This window comes from Limanda limanda, chromosome 9 (assembly GCF_963576545.1).
Source record: "Limanda limanda chromosome 9, fLimLim1.1, whole genome shotgun sequence".
NCBI classification, from domain to species: Eukaryota; Metazoa; Chordata; class Actinopteri; order Pleuronectiformes; family Pleuronectidae; genus Limanda; species Limanda limanda.
In genome coordinates this window covers 16,882,125-16,900,629 of record NC_083644.1, presented here as the reverse complement: position 1 = coordinate 16,900,629, position 18,505 = coordinate 16,882,125, and the positions used below count along the sequence as shown (strand labels likewise).

Sequence of the window (18,505 nt, the reverse complement as noted above, 5' to 3'; positions counted from 1 at the left end):
CTGCCCAGTAGCCTTGTTGCTGGGTATCCTCTACTTTCCGGCTTCTAACATGCAAACAAATGTGCGACAACCTCAGCCTATAAGCAGCTTCCTAAAATCAAGATTTTCTCCTGCACATGTGTTACCTAATGTAAAAAACACATCTTGTTTGAAGGATTTTAACCTTTGAGTCCACAGTATTTCAATTAGCCAGCCGTACAGGCTTGACTCAGGCAGCCTTCCTTGTGATATCGATTTCAAAATGAATCCGGGAGACATTAATACACACACCTAAAAGCGGTAATTATTGACCATGCATAATCATATTGAATTGACAAGACAGACTCCTCCAGCTTGGAGTCAGACAGGACCTTCCTGTTCGCAGTGATAAGACAGGTGAATTACTGTCGAGGAGTGTAACTGTGTGATGCAACGTGCAATTTTCATGCACTGCTCTTTCCTTTTCAGCTAAAATGAAGACAGTGACATGTGGTGTTTATTTTTGATAGGAGGCTGGCATGTTGTATATAACAGTGGCAGTATAAGGCTGAAACCTTACAGGCTTCTCACCATTTTTTCGTCATGCACTGTCAGTTCCCAGTCATTGAGACACACTTACCTAGGCAGTTATTGAAATGCCGACCCAGTAGCTTCCTGCTGGCCCCAGGGGTCTACAGGGGACACTATCCCAGCACAGAAATAATGGACCTCACTGCTGCATACAGCTATGAAGCTGCACAGTGTGTGTGTATGTGTGCATATTTCACTGCAAGACAGAGAAAGTAATATGGTACCATTTGCAACTCCAATGTCATTTCAGTCTGCGAGGTGAATAAAATTGTATAAAATTGTATACCTGTACATTCAGACCAAACACTGAATTACATTATTCATTGTGATAGATCAAAGCCTTGAAGAGTGCTGGGCATTTCAAACATGCTATCTGTGATTGGCTGTAGTTATAAAGAATATACGTGAACACATTTATTTGTATTTTACATGGTATACTGTAAAAGGTGGACGACATGACTGATCCCAATAGTGAAGCCAAAGTATGTTGATTGCTCTCTGATGGCTTGATGCAGTATTGTTCATAAACCCCGCCTCATCCAGGTTAGTGGATGGACCAAAATAAAAAGTTCAAGTACATGTCGAATAAATTGTTCTCAGAGATCATTTCTGTTGTTCATTTTTCTGGCGAGTTTGGTTTTAATATTGTTTAATATAGTCTCTAATGACTTTGCTTGATCAAACCTCTAGTCGTGATAAAGGTGGGTGGAGCCATGTTGTATCTAAACGTGTTATTTACCAATAACATTAATAGATCTAACTTTCCTCAGGTCCTTCCTAGTCAGGTTACTTATTTGTACTCTTATGAAGTCCCTCTTATGTACTACTGGGAAAAAATGCTGCAGAAAGCAGTTGTGGACCTTTGAAGTTGAACTGTTGATAGGAGGAAAATCATATCTCGTTCACTTCCTGCCTTTCATAATTCTTTCCTTTTTTCTTTTTTGATTCTCCCAGGCTGCACTCGGGTCACAAGTTTCTGTGCTGCCGCTTAGTCTTGCTGGACACAGATCTAACAAAGCTGCCCATTCTTCTTCACCTCCCACCATCATCCTGTTATCCTACTTCCAGAATCAGATGCCAATATAAATTTGCCTCAGTCTATTCACCACGCTCCCGACAGCGGTGCATAGTGAACATCATCATATCCCTCCACCAACCAAAGGATGGGTCTGCATTATAAGGTCGCTGATATACATGCTGTGCCCCGGCACATCGTGGGGGATAGAGGCAATAACTACCCCGGCCCCAGAAGTGCTATATCAATGAATATAGAACAACCACAGAGAGCAGTGTTAAGTCCTTATAGCTTCCCCTGCTCCTCCTGGGGATACAGCTATATATGATTTTATATGATAATGGAAGTGAACCAAGTGAGATAATGTGGCGTGTGCATGCATGGTGCGTGTGTTTCAGTGTCTCCGTACAGCTTAGAGCAGGAGGAGGTGGTGGTGGTGGTGGTGGTGGGGGGGGTGTTGTCTTTCTTCTGCATTCATATAGTTCAGATAAAATCATCAGTAAAAAAGAAGCAGAGAAGAAGGGAGAGGAATAGCAACGGAGATCAAGACAGCGAACGAGAGGTGAAGGCGGGAGGGGGTTGAAGATAAAAAAAGCAAGTGTGAAATCTACCGAGCGAAAGAGAGAGGGAGAGTAAAAGACAGAAAGGAGGAGAGAATCAAAGAGAGGGTAGAAAGACAGGGTATAGGAGATGACTGTTACAGCTCAATTAATGCCGGGACATGAGATGGCCCAGCCACTGATAATGACAGAGCGTGCGTTAGAGGAAGAGACGGAGAGAGGGAGAGAGCCAGAGAGGCAATAGCAGTGATCTCGACAGGATGTTAGGAGGAAGCTGGAGGGGGGGAGAAAAGAGGAGGAGGAGGAGGAGGAGGAGAGGAAATAAGAGCAGATACTGTTAAATCTATTCATGATTCATTATTTCTGACTGCAACTCAAAGCTCCCCTCCCTCCCTTGATGTCTCTCTCCCTCTCCGATCCCTCTCTTTCTCAGGCTGCCCCCCTCCCCTCCCTTCTCTCTCTCCTTTTCCCTCCATTGCTTTCCGTTCTGGGCTCTCATTTTCCCCTCCATCTCTTTTTTCCCCCTCATCTGTTCTCTGAGGTCTTTATCCGTCTCTTCTAAGGCTCCATCCTTCCTGTTTACCCTCTTCTCTTTCATCCGTTCAATTAATCTCCATCCCCTCTTTTCCTCTCATCCCAGCTCTCACACTTTTTTCCAGCCTCTCTCTCCCCACCACCATCTCTCCATTCCCCCCACCCCCCCTTCTCTTATAACTTGTCTTTTTTCTTCTCTACCGTGCTTTTTCTTGCAGTCTCTTATATCTTCAGAGTCCTCGTTTTTTTTTAAATTGATCTTTCTCTTTTTTTCTCAAACCATCCCACTTACTTTTCCATCGCCTCTCCCTTTGTCACGTCCTCTTTTCTACAACCTCTCTTTTCATGCCTTATCCCCGTCCATTCTTTTCCCATCAAATTTTCTTATACTATCACTTCTTTCTATCTATCCTTTTTATGCCGTTTTTTTCATTTTATATTTTATCACACACTCTCAATTCACTTCTTTTTATTCTTTCTGACAATTTCCGCTTCTTTCTTTACTTTTCTCTCTGTGATACTGTAAGTTTTACCACGTGTCTGTTTCCCATATTATCTCTTCTCTTATCCCTTTTTTTTCATATACAGTTTTCATGTCGCCTCAAACAATTTCCTCTCTCTCATATCCCCCTCTTCTAATAGCCCGATTCCCTGGTATCTTCCTACTCTTCATTTCTGTCTTTCTTTTTTTAACACTCCTCGGCATGACTGTACCTCTTTGGTTTCCTTCTGTCATCCTGACCACCTATCCCTTTCCTCCCCTCTCTTCATTCCCCCTCTTCCTATTTTCCACACTCCCCTCCACCTCCTTAGCCTCCCTCTGTCATCTAACCCCCCCACCCCTTCTTCCTCCTCTCTCATCTCTCAGAGGTGCAGCCAGCACCCCAGTCCATTTCTTCTTTTTGGCGACAAGAGCTGACAGTCCAGTTCTGCTGGTCTCTGCTGCCAGATCGTTCTCTCTCTCTCTCTCTCTCTCTCTCTCTCTCTCTCTCTCTCTCTCTCTCTCTCTCTCTGTTTCTCTCTTTCTCTCCAATCCCTTCCTGTCTCTTGACTGCTGGGCAATAGTTTCTCTTCTTGGAATTAAAGTATAACTTGCACTCACGCCTAATAGTTCATATTCTCTCTCTCTCTCTCTCTCTCTCTCTCTCTCTCTCTCTCTCTCTCTCTCTCTCTATCTCTCTCTCCCCTCTCTCTCTCTCTCTCTCTCTCTCTCTCTCTCTATGATTGTCTCTCTCCCTTTCCTTCAAATATATCTTATTAGAAATCACACTGTGCCAGTCGTCTATTTTTGGGGTTTCCTGCCCTCAGAAGTGGTTCACATCTTGCGTGTATGAGTTCACAGCTGAATGTGAATGAAAAGCTGAGACGACAACTTTCCGTTTCAAGCATAACATTTCAAATGCAATCTGAGGCAGGAGAAAAGGAAGATGAAGGCAGAGCTTTGCTGACATACTCCTGAGTGACCTGCATATTTGTGTTCTTCTACATTAAACGCTACATCAAGGTGAATTACGAGCTACATGTTATCTCTCTTGAATCGCACCATGTCTCAGACGTCGCCTCATCTCTGTCACAGATTGAATGATCTCAGTTGGCACATTTGTAATTGTTTGCTTTTCTACTTTTTACTCCACCCAGGAAGTTTAATTCTGTACTTTCTATTTTAACAAACTACATGGTTCAAATAACAAGGAGTAAGTGTATTTAAGTTAAGTCGTAATCTACTTTTGTAGTAGTTTAACAGCAAAAAAAAAGTTGGTTCAAAAGGGTTGCATTATAAAGCAGATTGCAATTGCACCTTGGTGTATTTGCCAGATTGGAAAACAGCCTCTTGGATGACTTCATTCGTTATTACTGCTGCAAATTGTTCTGTGTGTAACATAGGGTGCCATTAAAACAACAGTGAAAAAGGACCACAGGTCTTCACTGGTCAATTGCTTTCTGCGGCCTCAAGAAATAAATGCACCAACAATGCACCTGACCACACCTCATTTTAAGACCAACACGCTCATGGGCACTCAGATGGGTAAAAGTTAATTAGCTATTTAAACAACGTGGGCGCTAGACAGCAAATGACAACTGCGTCAGACTTAAACTATAGCAAAGACTTCTGAACCAGTAATTGGACATAACTTCATCCAGAGTGTCCACACTGCACTCTGTATTTGGACATAACCCCACTGATTGATCTTTCTGTGCTGCAATTACTTTGATAGCTTAGTGACACAATGCCTTTGAGGTTAAAATGCAGAATGCAGAGGCTTTCATTCGAAGGTGTTTACAGAGATGGTTTCAGACAATGAGCTGCTTTTGAAATGTATATCATCCATGACAGTGTCTGAGTAAACTGCAGAGAGCAAGTTAGCATCACAGATTCACATTTCAACTCAGTGGTCTACTGGTTAATGCTTTACGGGAAAATAGAGTTCCTCGTCAAACAAGCCATATCCTTTTGAAATGTATTAACAAACCTCCAACATGAAATCAATTGTTTCAGAAAGGTTTCGTATTAATGCCAACCAGGAAAACTAAGGAGCATTGCCATATCAGCAATAATTTTCTTTATGAGTCTAAATGTCAGTTTTCTCACTATCGCTCTGTACTCAATTCAAAGCCACAGCAACCTATTGACATAGCAAGGGCAAAAACAATGGCAGCAACAAATTATGACTCCCTTCATGCTAGCTAATCTGTAAGTAAATAAACGACCTCTCAGAAGAGGCACGCTGCACCAGTAAAGAGATGGATTACATGCTAGGAAGGTGGTTATGGGTTTTGTCAGCTGAAGTTACAAATTTCATCATCATTTCATTTCATCTCATAAATGGCCTATAGGGAATCTAATTGACCGAAATTCCTCATAGTGACAGTAAAGTCCCTGTTTACAGCAAACAGTAAAATGACTGGTAACTACCACATGCTGCAGAAAAAAGCTAAACCTTGAGGTCATCGCAAGGTTTAGCTTTTTCTGCAGTCAACATTGTCCTGCAATACCTGGTAAAACATTCACCATTTCTATGAATACCATCTGTACAAGTCAGTTTAATGGTATGACTATTCAATCATTCTGACATCAGTAGTTGTTTCTTCTCTCACTTGTTCTATTTTGATCATAATGGAAGAGACTGGACACAGAAATACAAGTTAATCAATATAAATAGACAATAAAGTGCAAAAACAACGACTCTCCTTGTATTTCCAGACTTATCTTTTCGTTCACTTCTCTTTTCATTTGAAAGGCATCCAGAGGTGAGCTGCAGTACTGAGCAGTGATCCTGACAAGTCATAAAATCAGCCATCGATTACTCAGTGTTCAACCAAGTCCCGCATTCTCATCATCGCAACACAAACGTAAGCTGAAGCAGATCCTGCTAATGTTATTTAAATTAAATGACACATGTATGGTACTATACGATGCTTGGCAACAACCCTGCGCTAATCCACAGTGCAAACACAACACATAAAACAGGCCAGCAGCAAGAAAATATATAGTACAAACCCACCCACACATGATGACACACGGGCATACAAAGTTTGTGTGCATCAAATAACACATTCACCTCCTCCCACTGACGAATTCACAGAAAATGAGACACACAACCTCAGCATACACAGGAGCATTATCGGGTCGACAATGAGAAAAAAAAAACCATCTCTTACCTGCTTGTGCATCTCGATGTTGAGACCGTAGGACATCTCATAGTACTGTGGAGAGAAACACAAATGACAGAGCTTCTTTAGTATTTTATACACGCAGCACATTAACATTCAGTCTTACACAATATCCCCCATTGAACATCTGTTGAGTCGATGCATATGCTGCTGTTTGTCACTGTGGTTTTACTGAAAGACAGAAAAGTGAGAGTGAGAAGATGAGAGAGATATAGAGAGTTTGTCTCTGTGTGTGTGTGTGTGTGTGTGTGTGTGTGTGTGTGTGTGTGTGTGTGTGTGTGAATAGATAATGAGGTATTTATGTATTGGTGTTAGTTATGTGCTTTCAGCAAGTGTGTGTTTTTGAGGGGGGGGGCTTTAAAGTCTGTAAACTGCCGTCTATGCAGAGCAGCTGAATGAGCATGACAGTGTGTGCTTTTACTGAATTCTGTGTGTCTGCCTATGTGTGTGTGTGTGTGTGTGTGTGTGTGTGTGTGTGTGTGTGTGTGTGTGTGTGTGTGTGTGTGTGGTTGTGTGTGTGTGTGTGTACAATTCTACCTATATATTGTGCATCAGAATAATGAGCCACACTGTGTTTGCTGACAACGCTGTTCACTGTGTAAAAGCGTAAAAATTGTGTGTCTGTACAGTACATGGGTCGAATAATGTAAAAGCTCCCTTTTAAACCAGCTACCAATATACAATCTATTTATGGGTTTTTACCTATCATTGTTCAAGAGCACTGCCTTTTAGTTTAAGAGCAGGGCTTGATTTCAAGTTCAGATTTTGTAATACTTTTACTCAAAACCCTGCGCTTGCACTCAAATATACTCTGCTTGTGCTTAGATTTCCTGCGCCCCAGCTTCAGCTTTTCTATTTTGGGTCTCACTGCTTCTTTGCACATGTGAACTTTTTCTTCAGGGCTTGGATTTTTTGTGCAGCAAGTCATATAAAATCACCGAACCAATAGAATGGCAGGTGTAGTGAGGTCAAATGGAATTGCTCCGGCCTTGGGCGCAGGAAAACTTAGCTTGGAGGATAACGGGAGTTGGGTTTTGGAAGAGCAGCCGGACACACACAAACACACAAACACACAAACACACAAACAAACTCTACGATTAATACATAGGATATTACGTCAAATGGTGACCAGAGCCTTAACTTCAGACCTTAGCCTTTATTTTAAGAGAGAAATACTTTTATTTCTAACTCCCTGTGGCTGATAAGTATAAGTAATTGGTCATATTTTGATTGAAAGACTTTTTTGTCCCTCTGCTAATTCACACTCGCACCCGGCACAGAGGCTGCAGTGGAGGCAGTGAACCAGGGGAGTAAAGATAACTCCAGTTGACGACTAAACTCATTATTGTCGGCGCAAAACGAAAGCAAAAGGCCAATTACATACTTTATCAAACCACCTGTTCAACAAACATTTAGAATAGTTTCAACTGTGTTGTCCACAGACTCCTGACATGTTTTACACAACCACAGCATACTGTTTAATAATCTAATAGGTAAGGTAAAATAAAAGCAGTCTGTCTGTAGCTGATTATCATAGTTTGACCTTAAATATCGAAAGGTTCTTGTAAACTTCGCTAAGCTACTGCTGAGTTTGATTCTTGTGAAAGTTATCTTCAGCAAAAACAGTTCACAAATTTAAGTTACTTAGATGTGAATATTTGTTGTTTTCTTTTGCAACTATTACCCTGACTGCACATCAGTTATATATATATATATATTTAAGTAGAAAGCACAAGTTTAAACATTCCCATTTTGAGCATGTTAAATGCCCGGCCACCACCTCTGCACATGTTCACTTGAAGAATTTTCTTACTCACTCTCTTCTGTGTGCGTTTGTGCGTGTGTGTGTGTGTGTGTGTGTGTGTGTGTGTGTGTGTGTGTGTGTGTGTGTGTGTGTGTGTGTGTGTGTGTGTGTGTGTGTGAATATTAGTTATGTTCTGTAATGGTGTTGGTCGCGAGAGGCAAACAGACAGCAAGGATCCGTCAAGGTGACGGAGGCAGCCTCTGCCACCAGATGAGCAACGCTCTGAATGATGAGAGTGAGACGCGACTGACTCGCTTCCTCTCTGCGTTCTCTTGTTAATTTTCACTCTATCACTCTAGCCCTCTCTTCTCTCTCTCCATTTATTCCCCTCCTCTTTCAGTCCCTCCCTCTCACTCCCATCTCTTTCTTTCAGAGGCTGTCACTCTGTCTTTTCTCTCTGCCCTCCTTCTCTCTGGTTATTCCCTTCACTCTCTCTCTCTTGCTGTCAGATGTTCTTTCACTCTCCATTTCAGTCCATCTCCTCAGTCTATTTCCTGTCCTATTTTACTCACTCGCTATCTTTGTCTGTCTCGGTCCGTGCACAGCGCCCATTCATCTAATTCAAATTCAATTTATTGCTATGAACATTGTTAGGTGCAGATCTGCCACGTACACTACACCATACCACATACAGTAAAGATCATTACATACAATATACTTGTCCTGTAATGAGGAAAAAACAAATGAGTGCATAATAATCATTAAATGAGGAATAATTATGATAAGGAATTGCTTTACAATTAGATATAATGTATTTGTGAGAATAAATTAAAATAAAAGGTGGCAGATTTTAGTTTGAGGTGTGTATCGCTTGTTGTCCCTCAGGCTGTTTCATGGTTCCACATATTTTTGCTACTTCAGTGGCAACGTCAGTGTTTCCCAGGTAAACATCAAACATTTGGTTATAAATAATACTCTTTAAGTTTTAGTTCAGAAAATTGAGCATTTATGCAAATTAACTATCTTTCTGTCACTCTCATTTCACAGTTAAGTGTTCCCTCTATCAGTTCCTTTCATTGAACTATGCTGGGCAACCACCTTCACACTCATCCTTGGCCTCCTCTTACCCTCAAGTAAATTGATCAAAATGAGCTCCATGCAGTGAGTTTTACAGATTTGTTTTATTTTTATTTCAGGAAAAAGATAGCATTGGTTCTCGGTATCATCAGATACCTTGAGTCAAGGTGCTGGATTGGTATCTCGACCCTGCCCCTTCCTTCCTGCCCAGGATCTGTAGCTGCCTCGTGACTTATGACTCGTTTGCAAGAGCGATGACAGAGTGACATTTTTATGATGTGACGAAACATCTCAGAAAGGAGGCTGGTGCGGATTAGCACGTGGACACCCACCCGAGCCCGTCAGGACCCATCGAGCCCTGCTGGTATGATGAATCAGGCCGAGCTCAGTCAAACAAATTTAAATAATATTTAGGTTTGCTCACGGTAGCTGGGGAAGCCTGCTACATTAGGGAGGACATTAGGTTCGGGTCGGGTTTGAACACAAAAACAGAATATCTGTCGGGATCGGGTCAGGCTTGGCCTATTTTCTCTCAGGCTCTCTCGGGTTCAGGCAGAAAATTGCAGCCCGAGCCGTATGCTAGGGAGGATATATTGATTACTAATGAGGATGGGAGCATGTACGTTTCTTTTAAACCACAACCATGGTCTTTCCCTAATTTAACCATCCACCCACCTATCCATCCCTCTATCCATCCCTATATCCATCTAATAGTCCTTTGCAATGTGCTGTTCCTTCGTTGTCACCTGTCACTTCTTTAGCACCTCCTTCCTCTGGTGTTCTCACTCTGCTGTCAACACCTTTCCTGACGATTATCTTTCTTTCTTTCTTTTTTAACAATCTTCCACTCTCTCCATTATCCTCCCCTTGTTTTGTCTGTATCATTTTCATCTCCGTCCTTTACACTGTACTCTCTCATCCCTTCTCCTTTCAGTCATTTCTATCAATCATCTTTCTCCTTTATGTTCTCTCTCCATTTCATGCGCTCTCTCATTTTCTACTTGGCTCATTCACTTTGCATTTGTTCTCTTTCGTCCTTGTCAACAGCTATGTCTATATCTTCGCCTTTTCTCCCCCTGTCCACTGTGTACTCTGTCCCTTCCTTTCTATTCCTGACACACACACACACACACACACACACACAAAATATGTTTTTCAAGTACAAAAAAACATATACAATCTTGCACTCTCTTTCTCATGCTAAAATGTGCACACATTCTACACAAGTACATGCACACACCCGAAAACACACACACACGCACATATACACGCACACACATACATGTATATATTTAGGCACTCACCCACAAACATGCTTGAGCCTGCTCTTTGTGTTTCTGTGTCTGCCTCTCCTCCAGCCCTCTCAACATGAGAGACATGTGACATCTCTCTTTGTTCTTCATCTTTCTCTCCCTCTCCGTCTCCATCTCTCATCATCCCCTCTGTTCACATCTCCATCATTACACCTCTCCTCAGCCCTCTCCATCTTTTTGACTCAATTCCTGTCCGTCTCTCCTTATTAATTCTCCCTCCATCTCTCCCATCAGCCTCTCCACCTCTCTGTCATTACTCTCCATGTCTCTTTCGCACTCGCTCCTCTTTCAGTCCCTCCTCGCTAACATCCTCTTTTCATTTAGTGTCTCACTTTTACCCACTACACTGACAGCTTAGTGCTACAAAACCAGGGCCCTAGCAATTGAATGCAACCCTGCAAGAACATAGGTCACTTCAGTGGCTCCACACTCTGGACCAAAAGGAAGCAGCTCACTACATATAACCAGAAGGACAGAAATTGAATAAAGCTATGACGGGGACACTGCTCTGTAGAGCCAGAGGGAAAGCATGTGGGCTCCTGTTAGCGACAGCACAAGTTAAGGAACCTTGATTCTGCTAATGTGCATTTCTGAGAGTCAGCGGAGTGAGTGGAGAAGCTGTACAGTCGCCTTCCATCAAGTTCCATTGAGACCGTTTGATTAAAAAATGCCATCCATGTCAAAGCATTCCTCAGTCCGGTTGCGAGACATTTTTCTTCAGCAATGCATCTCTCAGCTTAAAGAAAGTCCAAGGCAAAGGCTGAGAAAACCTACATGTGAATTCTCCAAGTTAAACAACCACATAGTTTGCACGTCCCTCACCTCAGATACGAACCATAGGAGCGTACCAGCATCTAGAGGACCTGTGTCATCATGGTAACAATAATAAATACGCTGTTTTTTGAAGAGTCAGGAATGAAAGAACTGTGAAAGTTTCACATAAGAGAACAATTTTGTATATCTCTATTAGACATACATGAATGGATAATATAGTCAAATGATGACACTATAGTAGAATGTAATATAATTGTAGACATATACTATACAAAGTAACCAATTAAAATGTCCTAATATCTGATACAATCCAGTTTTTTTTACTTCTTTAATGTTTCTGTATAGTGCTTATAAGGTAGATGATGCGCTGCTCAAGATCACACAACCACAAAAGGTAAACTTAGCTTCACCTCCACCAATAAAACACTAACAACAACTTCAAATTATAATAAAAATACCAGATCCAAAATCTACATATTTTATATATTCATATATGTGTGTGTGTTGTACTTTGGAGTATTTAAGCTTTAATGAAGTTAGTTTGACTGCTTTTTCCACCGACCAATTACTGAAAATTGTAAAGAATAATTTTCCATATTTTGGGCCTCATACAAGTCAAAGTTATTCCCCACATAGCTGGAGGTCAAAAATCATTGTGTACAAATGCCCCTCATTGTTCTGCCACTTGAGAACTGCGGCACCATATTGCTGATAACAATATGCGATTGCAATTGTTTATTGGTCCCTGCAGGATAATTTCCTTAAACGCTGACTTGAAATGGGGCGAGGTCAGATACAGACCATCACCTTCGGGACAGCACTAAAACAAATTAGAGGGTTTTTCATTTAATCCTGTGTCATTCAGCGTGAAGAAAGACAAAGCAGCGATTGTCAGAGATAGCGGTGTTATGTTATCAGGATTCGAAACAGCAGCATGTGACAGGAAGCTAGAAGCTGACAGTAATATGACCAAGCCAGTTTCAACACCGCTCAGTTACAGTGCTTGAAGTTGCTCCAGCTGGACATTTGCTCTTTTAACTACAAAACCAATTCAGACTGGACCAGTGAAATTCTCCTGTGAAGAGGGGGAGAATAATAGAATAAGTGCAGAGAATATAGTAACAGTTGTCCTGTGGGTGTAGGCTAGACAGCAGTCAAGTGACTATTGTTCTGTTTTACAGTCTGTACAGCACTCTAGTGACAACACTATGGGAGTCTGGTCTGGACTGTACTGGAGTCACAACTGTGCCTTGCAGTGTGTTAACACTCACCAACAATGTTCAGTTACAACTCAACACTGTGTGACTCAGAAATACACTTAAAGCTCAGGAGGATGTCTGCAGAAATGGATATTTGTATTCTTTGTTTCTTTTTTTTTCACACTTTTGCATCTGTTGCGAGTTAGAAACATCCTCAACACTCGCTTTTGGTGGAGCCAGCGGAGGATCTCCTGCTATTTTCTCAGATGGGCACCTTTGGACATTCAGGTTTCACTTGGGGCTGACAGGAGAGACTCCAAAGAAGGTCTGGAGTCTCTCAAGTGGACATTTGTGTTCTCACTCCAGAAAATGTCCAGAGATTCTTCAGTAAAGTTAAGTTAAGATTTGTCTACTGACATTACTGTTCACATTACAGGCAAACACAAGCATGTTATAGTCCTGTAGACACCAATAAAAAAGTTATAGGATATTGTACTGTGTGGGTCATCGAGTATTAACTGCTGTCCTCTACACTGCAGCATAGTAATAACTGTGCTGCATAAAGTAGTAAAAGTTGTGGTGCTCGAAAATATGTGCATTGTGTGTTGTAGTCAGTGTTTAATAGGTCCATCCTCTCTTAACTGTCTGCGCCCCCCCTCCAACCTCCAATTAACCCAACGCCTACTCCACCCACCCCCAACAGGCCTGCAGTTCGCCTTATATAATCCCTCTGTTGTGACACCGTGTTCTCATCCAGCACTCTGTGAGATCTCTTGTCTGTGCAGGCTGTGTGTGTGTGTGTGTGTGTGTGTGTGTGTGTGTGTGTGTGTGTGTGTGTGTGTGTGTGTGTGTGTGTGTGTGTGTGTGTGTGTGTGTGTGTGTGTGTGTGTGTGTGTGTGTGTGTGTGTATGTGTCTGTGTGAGTAGCAGATTGCGAATCACATGTGGTAGACGTGTGTGTGCCCGCGTGCGTGAGTGTTATGCGTTAAGCGTTAAGCCTGGTGGAAGGACGCTCAGCCGACTGGGTGACAACACTTACCGAGAGCACCCAGCACTGCCCACCCAGAGAGTAAAGAAGGAGAGCGTGTGTGTGCGTGTGTGTGTGTGTGTGTGAACTTCTCCATGTCAGAGCAAAGTAAACATGACTTCTAACAAGAATACAAGTGTTCTTGGATTACAACTCACAAAATGCATTTTCCTGTTAGATGTTAGGGGGAAGAACAAATATGGTGTCAAAACACCAGGCATGTTTTTATCCACGTAAATACTTATAGTCATTATTTATAGTTGTTTCTGATAAAGTTTATGGTCAAACTGTACGCCCTATTCGTCATAGAGGCTTGATAACAACATCTTAGTAATCACTGCAAAAGCTTTTTATTAAATAAATATATCAGCCAATGAATCTTTCACTCCCTTATATCAGACCCTATATTGCTCTGGCTCTATTATTCCCTGAGATGTAAAGTGATGTAAAAAGCTAGATGGTTGTTGTAAGAATTCTGATTAACAGCTAAATGTACTATGTGGATCTTGACTATGTTTTTTAAATGACAATATATTTTATGATTCAGATAACACTGGAGAGATTAACTGGGCTGAATTCATGTTATTGGACTCAAATTAACATCTGAATGCTGCTCTTCCCCAACAAAGACACATATGAAAAGAGTCTGCGTGCTTCACCAGTGTTGATTGTTGAATGAAAAACCTAAAGGCATATTAGGCTTTTAAACTTTCTTTTAAAACTTAACATGTGCACCTCTATTTGTTATAAAAGTGTTATTGTAATTCAACCAAATCCAAACTCTCTGGAGCTTTAAAAGGTTAAAATGTTCAAAGTGAGTCTGGATCTCACTCACTGCATTATTATCATCTCCTCATGTCTCTGCCTGGCTTTGGGCCTCGCTGTGTCAGTTCAGCAAACAGGTTACTTCAGATGAATTAGGGTGCAGTGTGATTCTTGTTTATCTGATCAAACTGTAATGTTCCGCTCCTGTGAACATAGCCCATATCTAGCGTGTATCTGCCACTAATAACATACACACCGCGCTGTCATCATCAGGCACACACAGACAAAATGCATTCCTGCAATTCTCTCAACAAGCTGCTGTCTCTCTCGCCTTTCCTCTCGTTCTCTCTCTGTTTCTTTCCTCCTTCAATCTCGTGTTTCCCTCCTCCTTTTCCACTCTTCCATTCTTCAGGGAGTGTTTGCTCTCTCATTCCCCTCCACCCCCCTGGTGTTGAGAGAGTGTCAGACGACGGTGCCAGTCTCTCTCTCTCTCTCTCTCTTTCGCTCTCTCTCTCTCTCTCTCTCTTTATTCTGCAAAGAACGCTGGCAGACTTTAAAATGATCTTAGAAAGTGGGTCTAATCCAAGGTGATTTATCTAAATGGGACATATTCATGTGAGTGTGCAACTCTACATTTAGGCATGTGTAGCTTTATAGCGTGTGTGTATAGCGTGAGCGGCTTGTATTTACTCCTCAGTGTGTGTGTGTGCATCAGTGTGCGCTTGTGTGTGTACAAGTGTGCAGGTGTGGATGAGAAAACCCTTGTTCGTCAGTGTCTCTCGGGTGAGCTTGTCTCTTTCATCCGCCTGCCCACACACGCACTTAAACACACACACATACCGCCGATGTTAAAACATTTATTAGCACGCCGCGCTAACCCACATCAGAGGTTAGGTTAGCAGGCTCTGACTCCTCCATTGTGCCCTGTCAGGGGGTGACGACTAAATCAGTCACGGCAGACACTCAGCCTCACTGCAGCTTCTCTTGCAGCCAGTTTCGTCAGAGGCAGCGCCAGAAGAACTGGGAAGATACTGACCTTGAATGTGAAGGGGTTTATATCTGTGTGTACATGCAGTGGGGGAGACCCTGTCCATCTTCACGCCGGCCCTGTTTGTTTCTCCGGCTCCAGACAGTTCAGACAGGTTTAAGACTCTTAAAACAGACCCAATCCTTCCCTACATCTGGCCCTGCTTAAATCCCCTGGCCAACTCCCACTATCAGAGAGCGACGTTTAGCTTAGTGGGGAGCAATCCCTCTTCCTTCCTGTCCTCATCCTTACATCACTTTAATTTCTTCTTCTCTTTCTCCAATTCTCAGCTTCATCTCCTCTCTCTTCTGTTTTCAATCCCCGCCACATCTCCTTTGCTCTGTCATAATATTAACTCTTCTTGTCTTTGTTTCCCTCTCTCTTTCTTTTCTCCTTCATTTCTTTGTCAGTGTCCTTGTTCTCTTTTTTTTCTCTTTTTACTTTTTTTTCCTTGTCTCTCTGCCAATGCCCTTGTGTCCTCTCTCAGTGTCCCTATCTTGCTCTTCACTTCTCTTATTGCTTCTATTCTCTCTCTTCTGTTTTTTTCCACTCTCTCCTTCCCTTTTTCTTCCTCTCTTCTCTCTCTCCTCTCTTTCTCAAGCAGTCTGTGACTGTAATGTTGCTAAAGAGAACACTGTGTCAGGCTGAATCAGACAGATGAGCCGGGAGTGGAGTAAGAGGCTGAGAGCACCGCATTAATCCACACACACACACACACACACACAAACACACACACACACACACACACACACACACACACACACACACACACACACACACACACACATACAAACACACACAGACGCACGTGCACGCACAAATACATTTCATCTCTGCCTGAGGAGATGAACTGAACGGACACAGATACATGTACACACACACACGCACGTTCCAACAAATGACCGCATGGCAGGCATGAGACAAAACACTGAAGCCGTGATAAACTAAAATGATAAATTCATACAAAATAAAGCAGAAAAATAGTTGATAACATTTTCTGCAATTGGAACCAATCACAGATGTTGGAAAATATCTGTTTCAGTAAACAACCATGATTTTAGACATTTTATCGTTTAAGAAACTGAGACTGTTTTTTGTAAGAGACATAACTGAGAGATGGTTTGAAATATGATGTCATAATATTAATGATAAACTGCTTTTGTATGCTGTTGAACATCCTCTGCAGGAGGCTAGAAGTAAAGTAAGTGATCAAAGCAGAAAAATAAACCCATAAATCAGGAATCAACAGCAGAAAGTCTTATTAATATCTCTGTAGTTGACAGTGGGTTCGTTTTGACTGTCTTTACCCATTTCCGGATCAGCTTCACACTGAGCAGGTAGGTAGAGAGCTGCCGGTGCTGCCTGCAAGCTGTGCAAACATCAAATATCCAACATACACAACGAGAGTAAGCAAACATGTCTCGCTTTCCCCAAACTCTGAATCACACCTCATATCTCAGATTTATTCAGAGATTTTAAACTAAATCTGATGAAAATTCAGTCTGATTATCAGGCTACGGACAGATCCCTTCTGGTAATGCTACTTTGAGGAAATAGCATTTTTTTTTTTAAAGGCCAGCAAAGGTGAACTCCCCAGGCGGGAGTCATGCTTGCACTTTGTGTCAGAATGTGCCCGACACGTCCACGCCCCCTGATTAGCCGGGGCTACAATGCAACCTTATTTAAAAATACACAGCGGAATTCCAGGATGAAGGGGAGCAGTGAAATCTGAGAGCCATGAATTATAAATACAAAAGCCAGAGAAAAGCCAAACGCCCACAGACACTCTCAACGTGTGTGACTGCATGTTTGTGTGTTTGCAGCCACCGCTAACGTTACATACCGCCAGTGTCTCTCTACACAAAGAAACACATGGGCCAGTCTAGCAAAGCAGCCAACATAAAACATATCCTCCGTCCAAAACGCTGAGGGAGTGGGTCTGCCAACCCTACAAATACACCACTGTATATCCAAACCTGGCTGTGTCGCTTTACTGCAGCAACAATCCTCAGACAGGAGCAATTTGAGAGGGTTATGGCATCATTTCTTTAAGTGTGAAATGTGTAAAACTTGCTCATTGGCAGCTTTAGATTTAAAGTTGTAAATGCGAGAAAAAATAAACTTCTAAACTTAGAAAAGTTTCATGCCATATGGAGATTTCTAGCAGCAGAGGAAAACTAACACCTTCTGTTGAAACATGGTGGTGGATAGAGAAGTAGAACTCTTAGTAAATATAATTCAACTGCAGGTATTGGCTCTGGTCAGCAGTTTGCTTTTTGTATGTCCCCTTGAATAGTTCAATTCATTATGGACATTTTCAGTCTCTTTCACCGTAATTATCTCCATTCCCTGATTAGCATTACCAACTAAAACGGTTGCAAAAACTGAATTGACAGAAAAACTGATTTTTGCGATAACTCCCTGAACCTGTAATCATAAGAATAGTATATAATCAACACAGCTGCTGAGTATTTTCTGTACATGGAAATCGAAGCCGAATTCAAATCCTCGAAATTAAAAAACAAAACACAATGATTGTAACTGCTTTCCACAGGAGTAAATATCGGATCTGATGTTCCCATTGGCCGGATGATATCCGTTGTCAGCACCTTGCAAAACTGCAAGTGACAATAGCATAACTAACCAGACCAAGGAGTTTTTTTGTTTTTTTTCTGAATCTACGAGGTCTGCTTGGATGGTAAAAAAATTTCTGGACAACAACACGAGCATGTGGCATATAGTGCTGCACACAAATACACAATGCAGCAATGGAAAATACCAACTTCTATCTATTATGTTGCGTTGTAATGAGAAGTGTCCATTTTTGGGGTTTGTTATGAAACTGAAGCATGAAAAATAACAACACACTGTGGATAATTCATGGGAAACACTGGTTTGACATGGTGAGATAGAGCCTTGGCATTGGCGGAGGTGTGCACTCAATGATTTGGGAATGATAATGGCTTGAGTTAAACTAAATTAAGATTAGGAAAGACCTGTTGTTATTGTTAAGAGTGACGACCGTCATTAGTAAAGAGAAGAGAGCAGTGACCTCCCGTATGAGAATCACACATTATGATGACCCACTAAACTGCCTCGTCTTCCTGCCTATAAAAAACCTTGTGGTTCTAATACAACCTAATATTATTTCCTCCTTTACTCCCAGTGGCATGTGGGGGTCATTGCCAGTTTAACACGGCGATGCAGTTTTTAAGCTGGTGCCCAAATGACTCGTCAAAGTCTCGCCAAA

At 41.9% G+C, this 18,505-nt stretch overlaps 1 protein-coding gene across 3 annotated transcripts in view; it reads right to left on the bottom strand.

Annotated features, from left to right (window-relative positions):
- The window catches only part of tle2b (TLE family member 2, transcriptional corepressor b), a 79,042-nt gene that overhangs the window by 43,678 nt on the left and 16,859 nt on the right, over window positions 1-18,505 (bottom strand). For all 3 annotated transcript variants that reach the window (XM_061078392.1, XM_061078394.1, XM_061078393.1), the window contains exon 4: window positions 6,319-6,363. In XM_061078392.1, coding sequence (XP_060934375.1) covers window positions 6,319-6,363 — 45 coding nt within the window. The remainder of the gene's footprint in view (window positions 1-6,318; window positions 6,364-18,505) is intronic.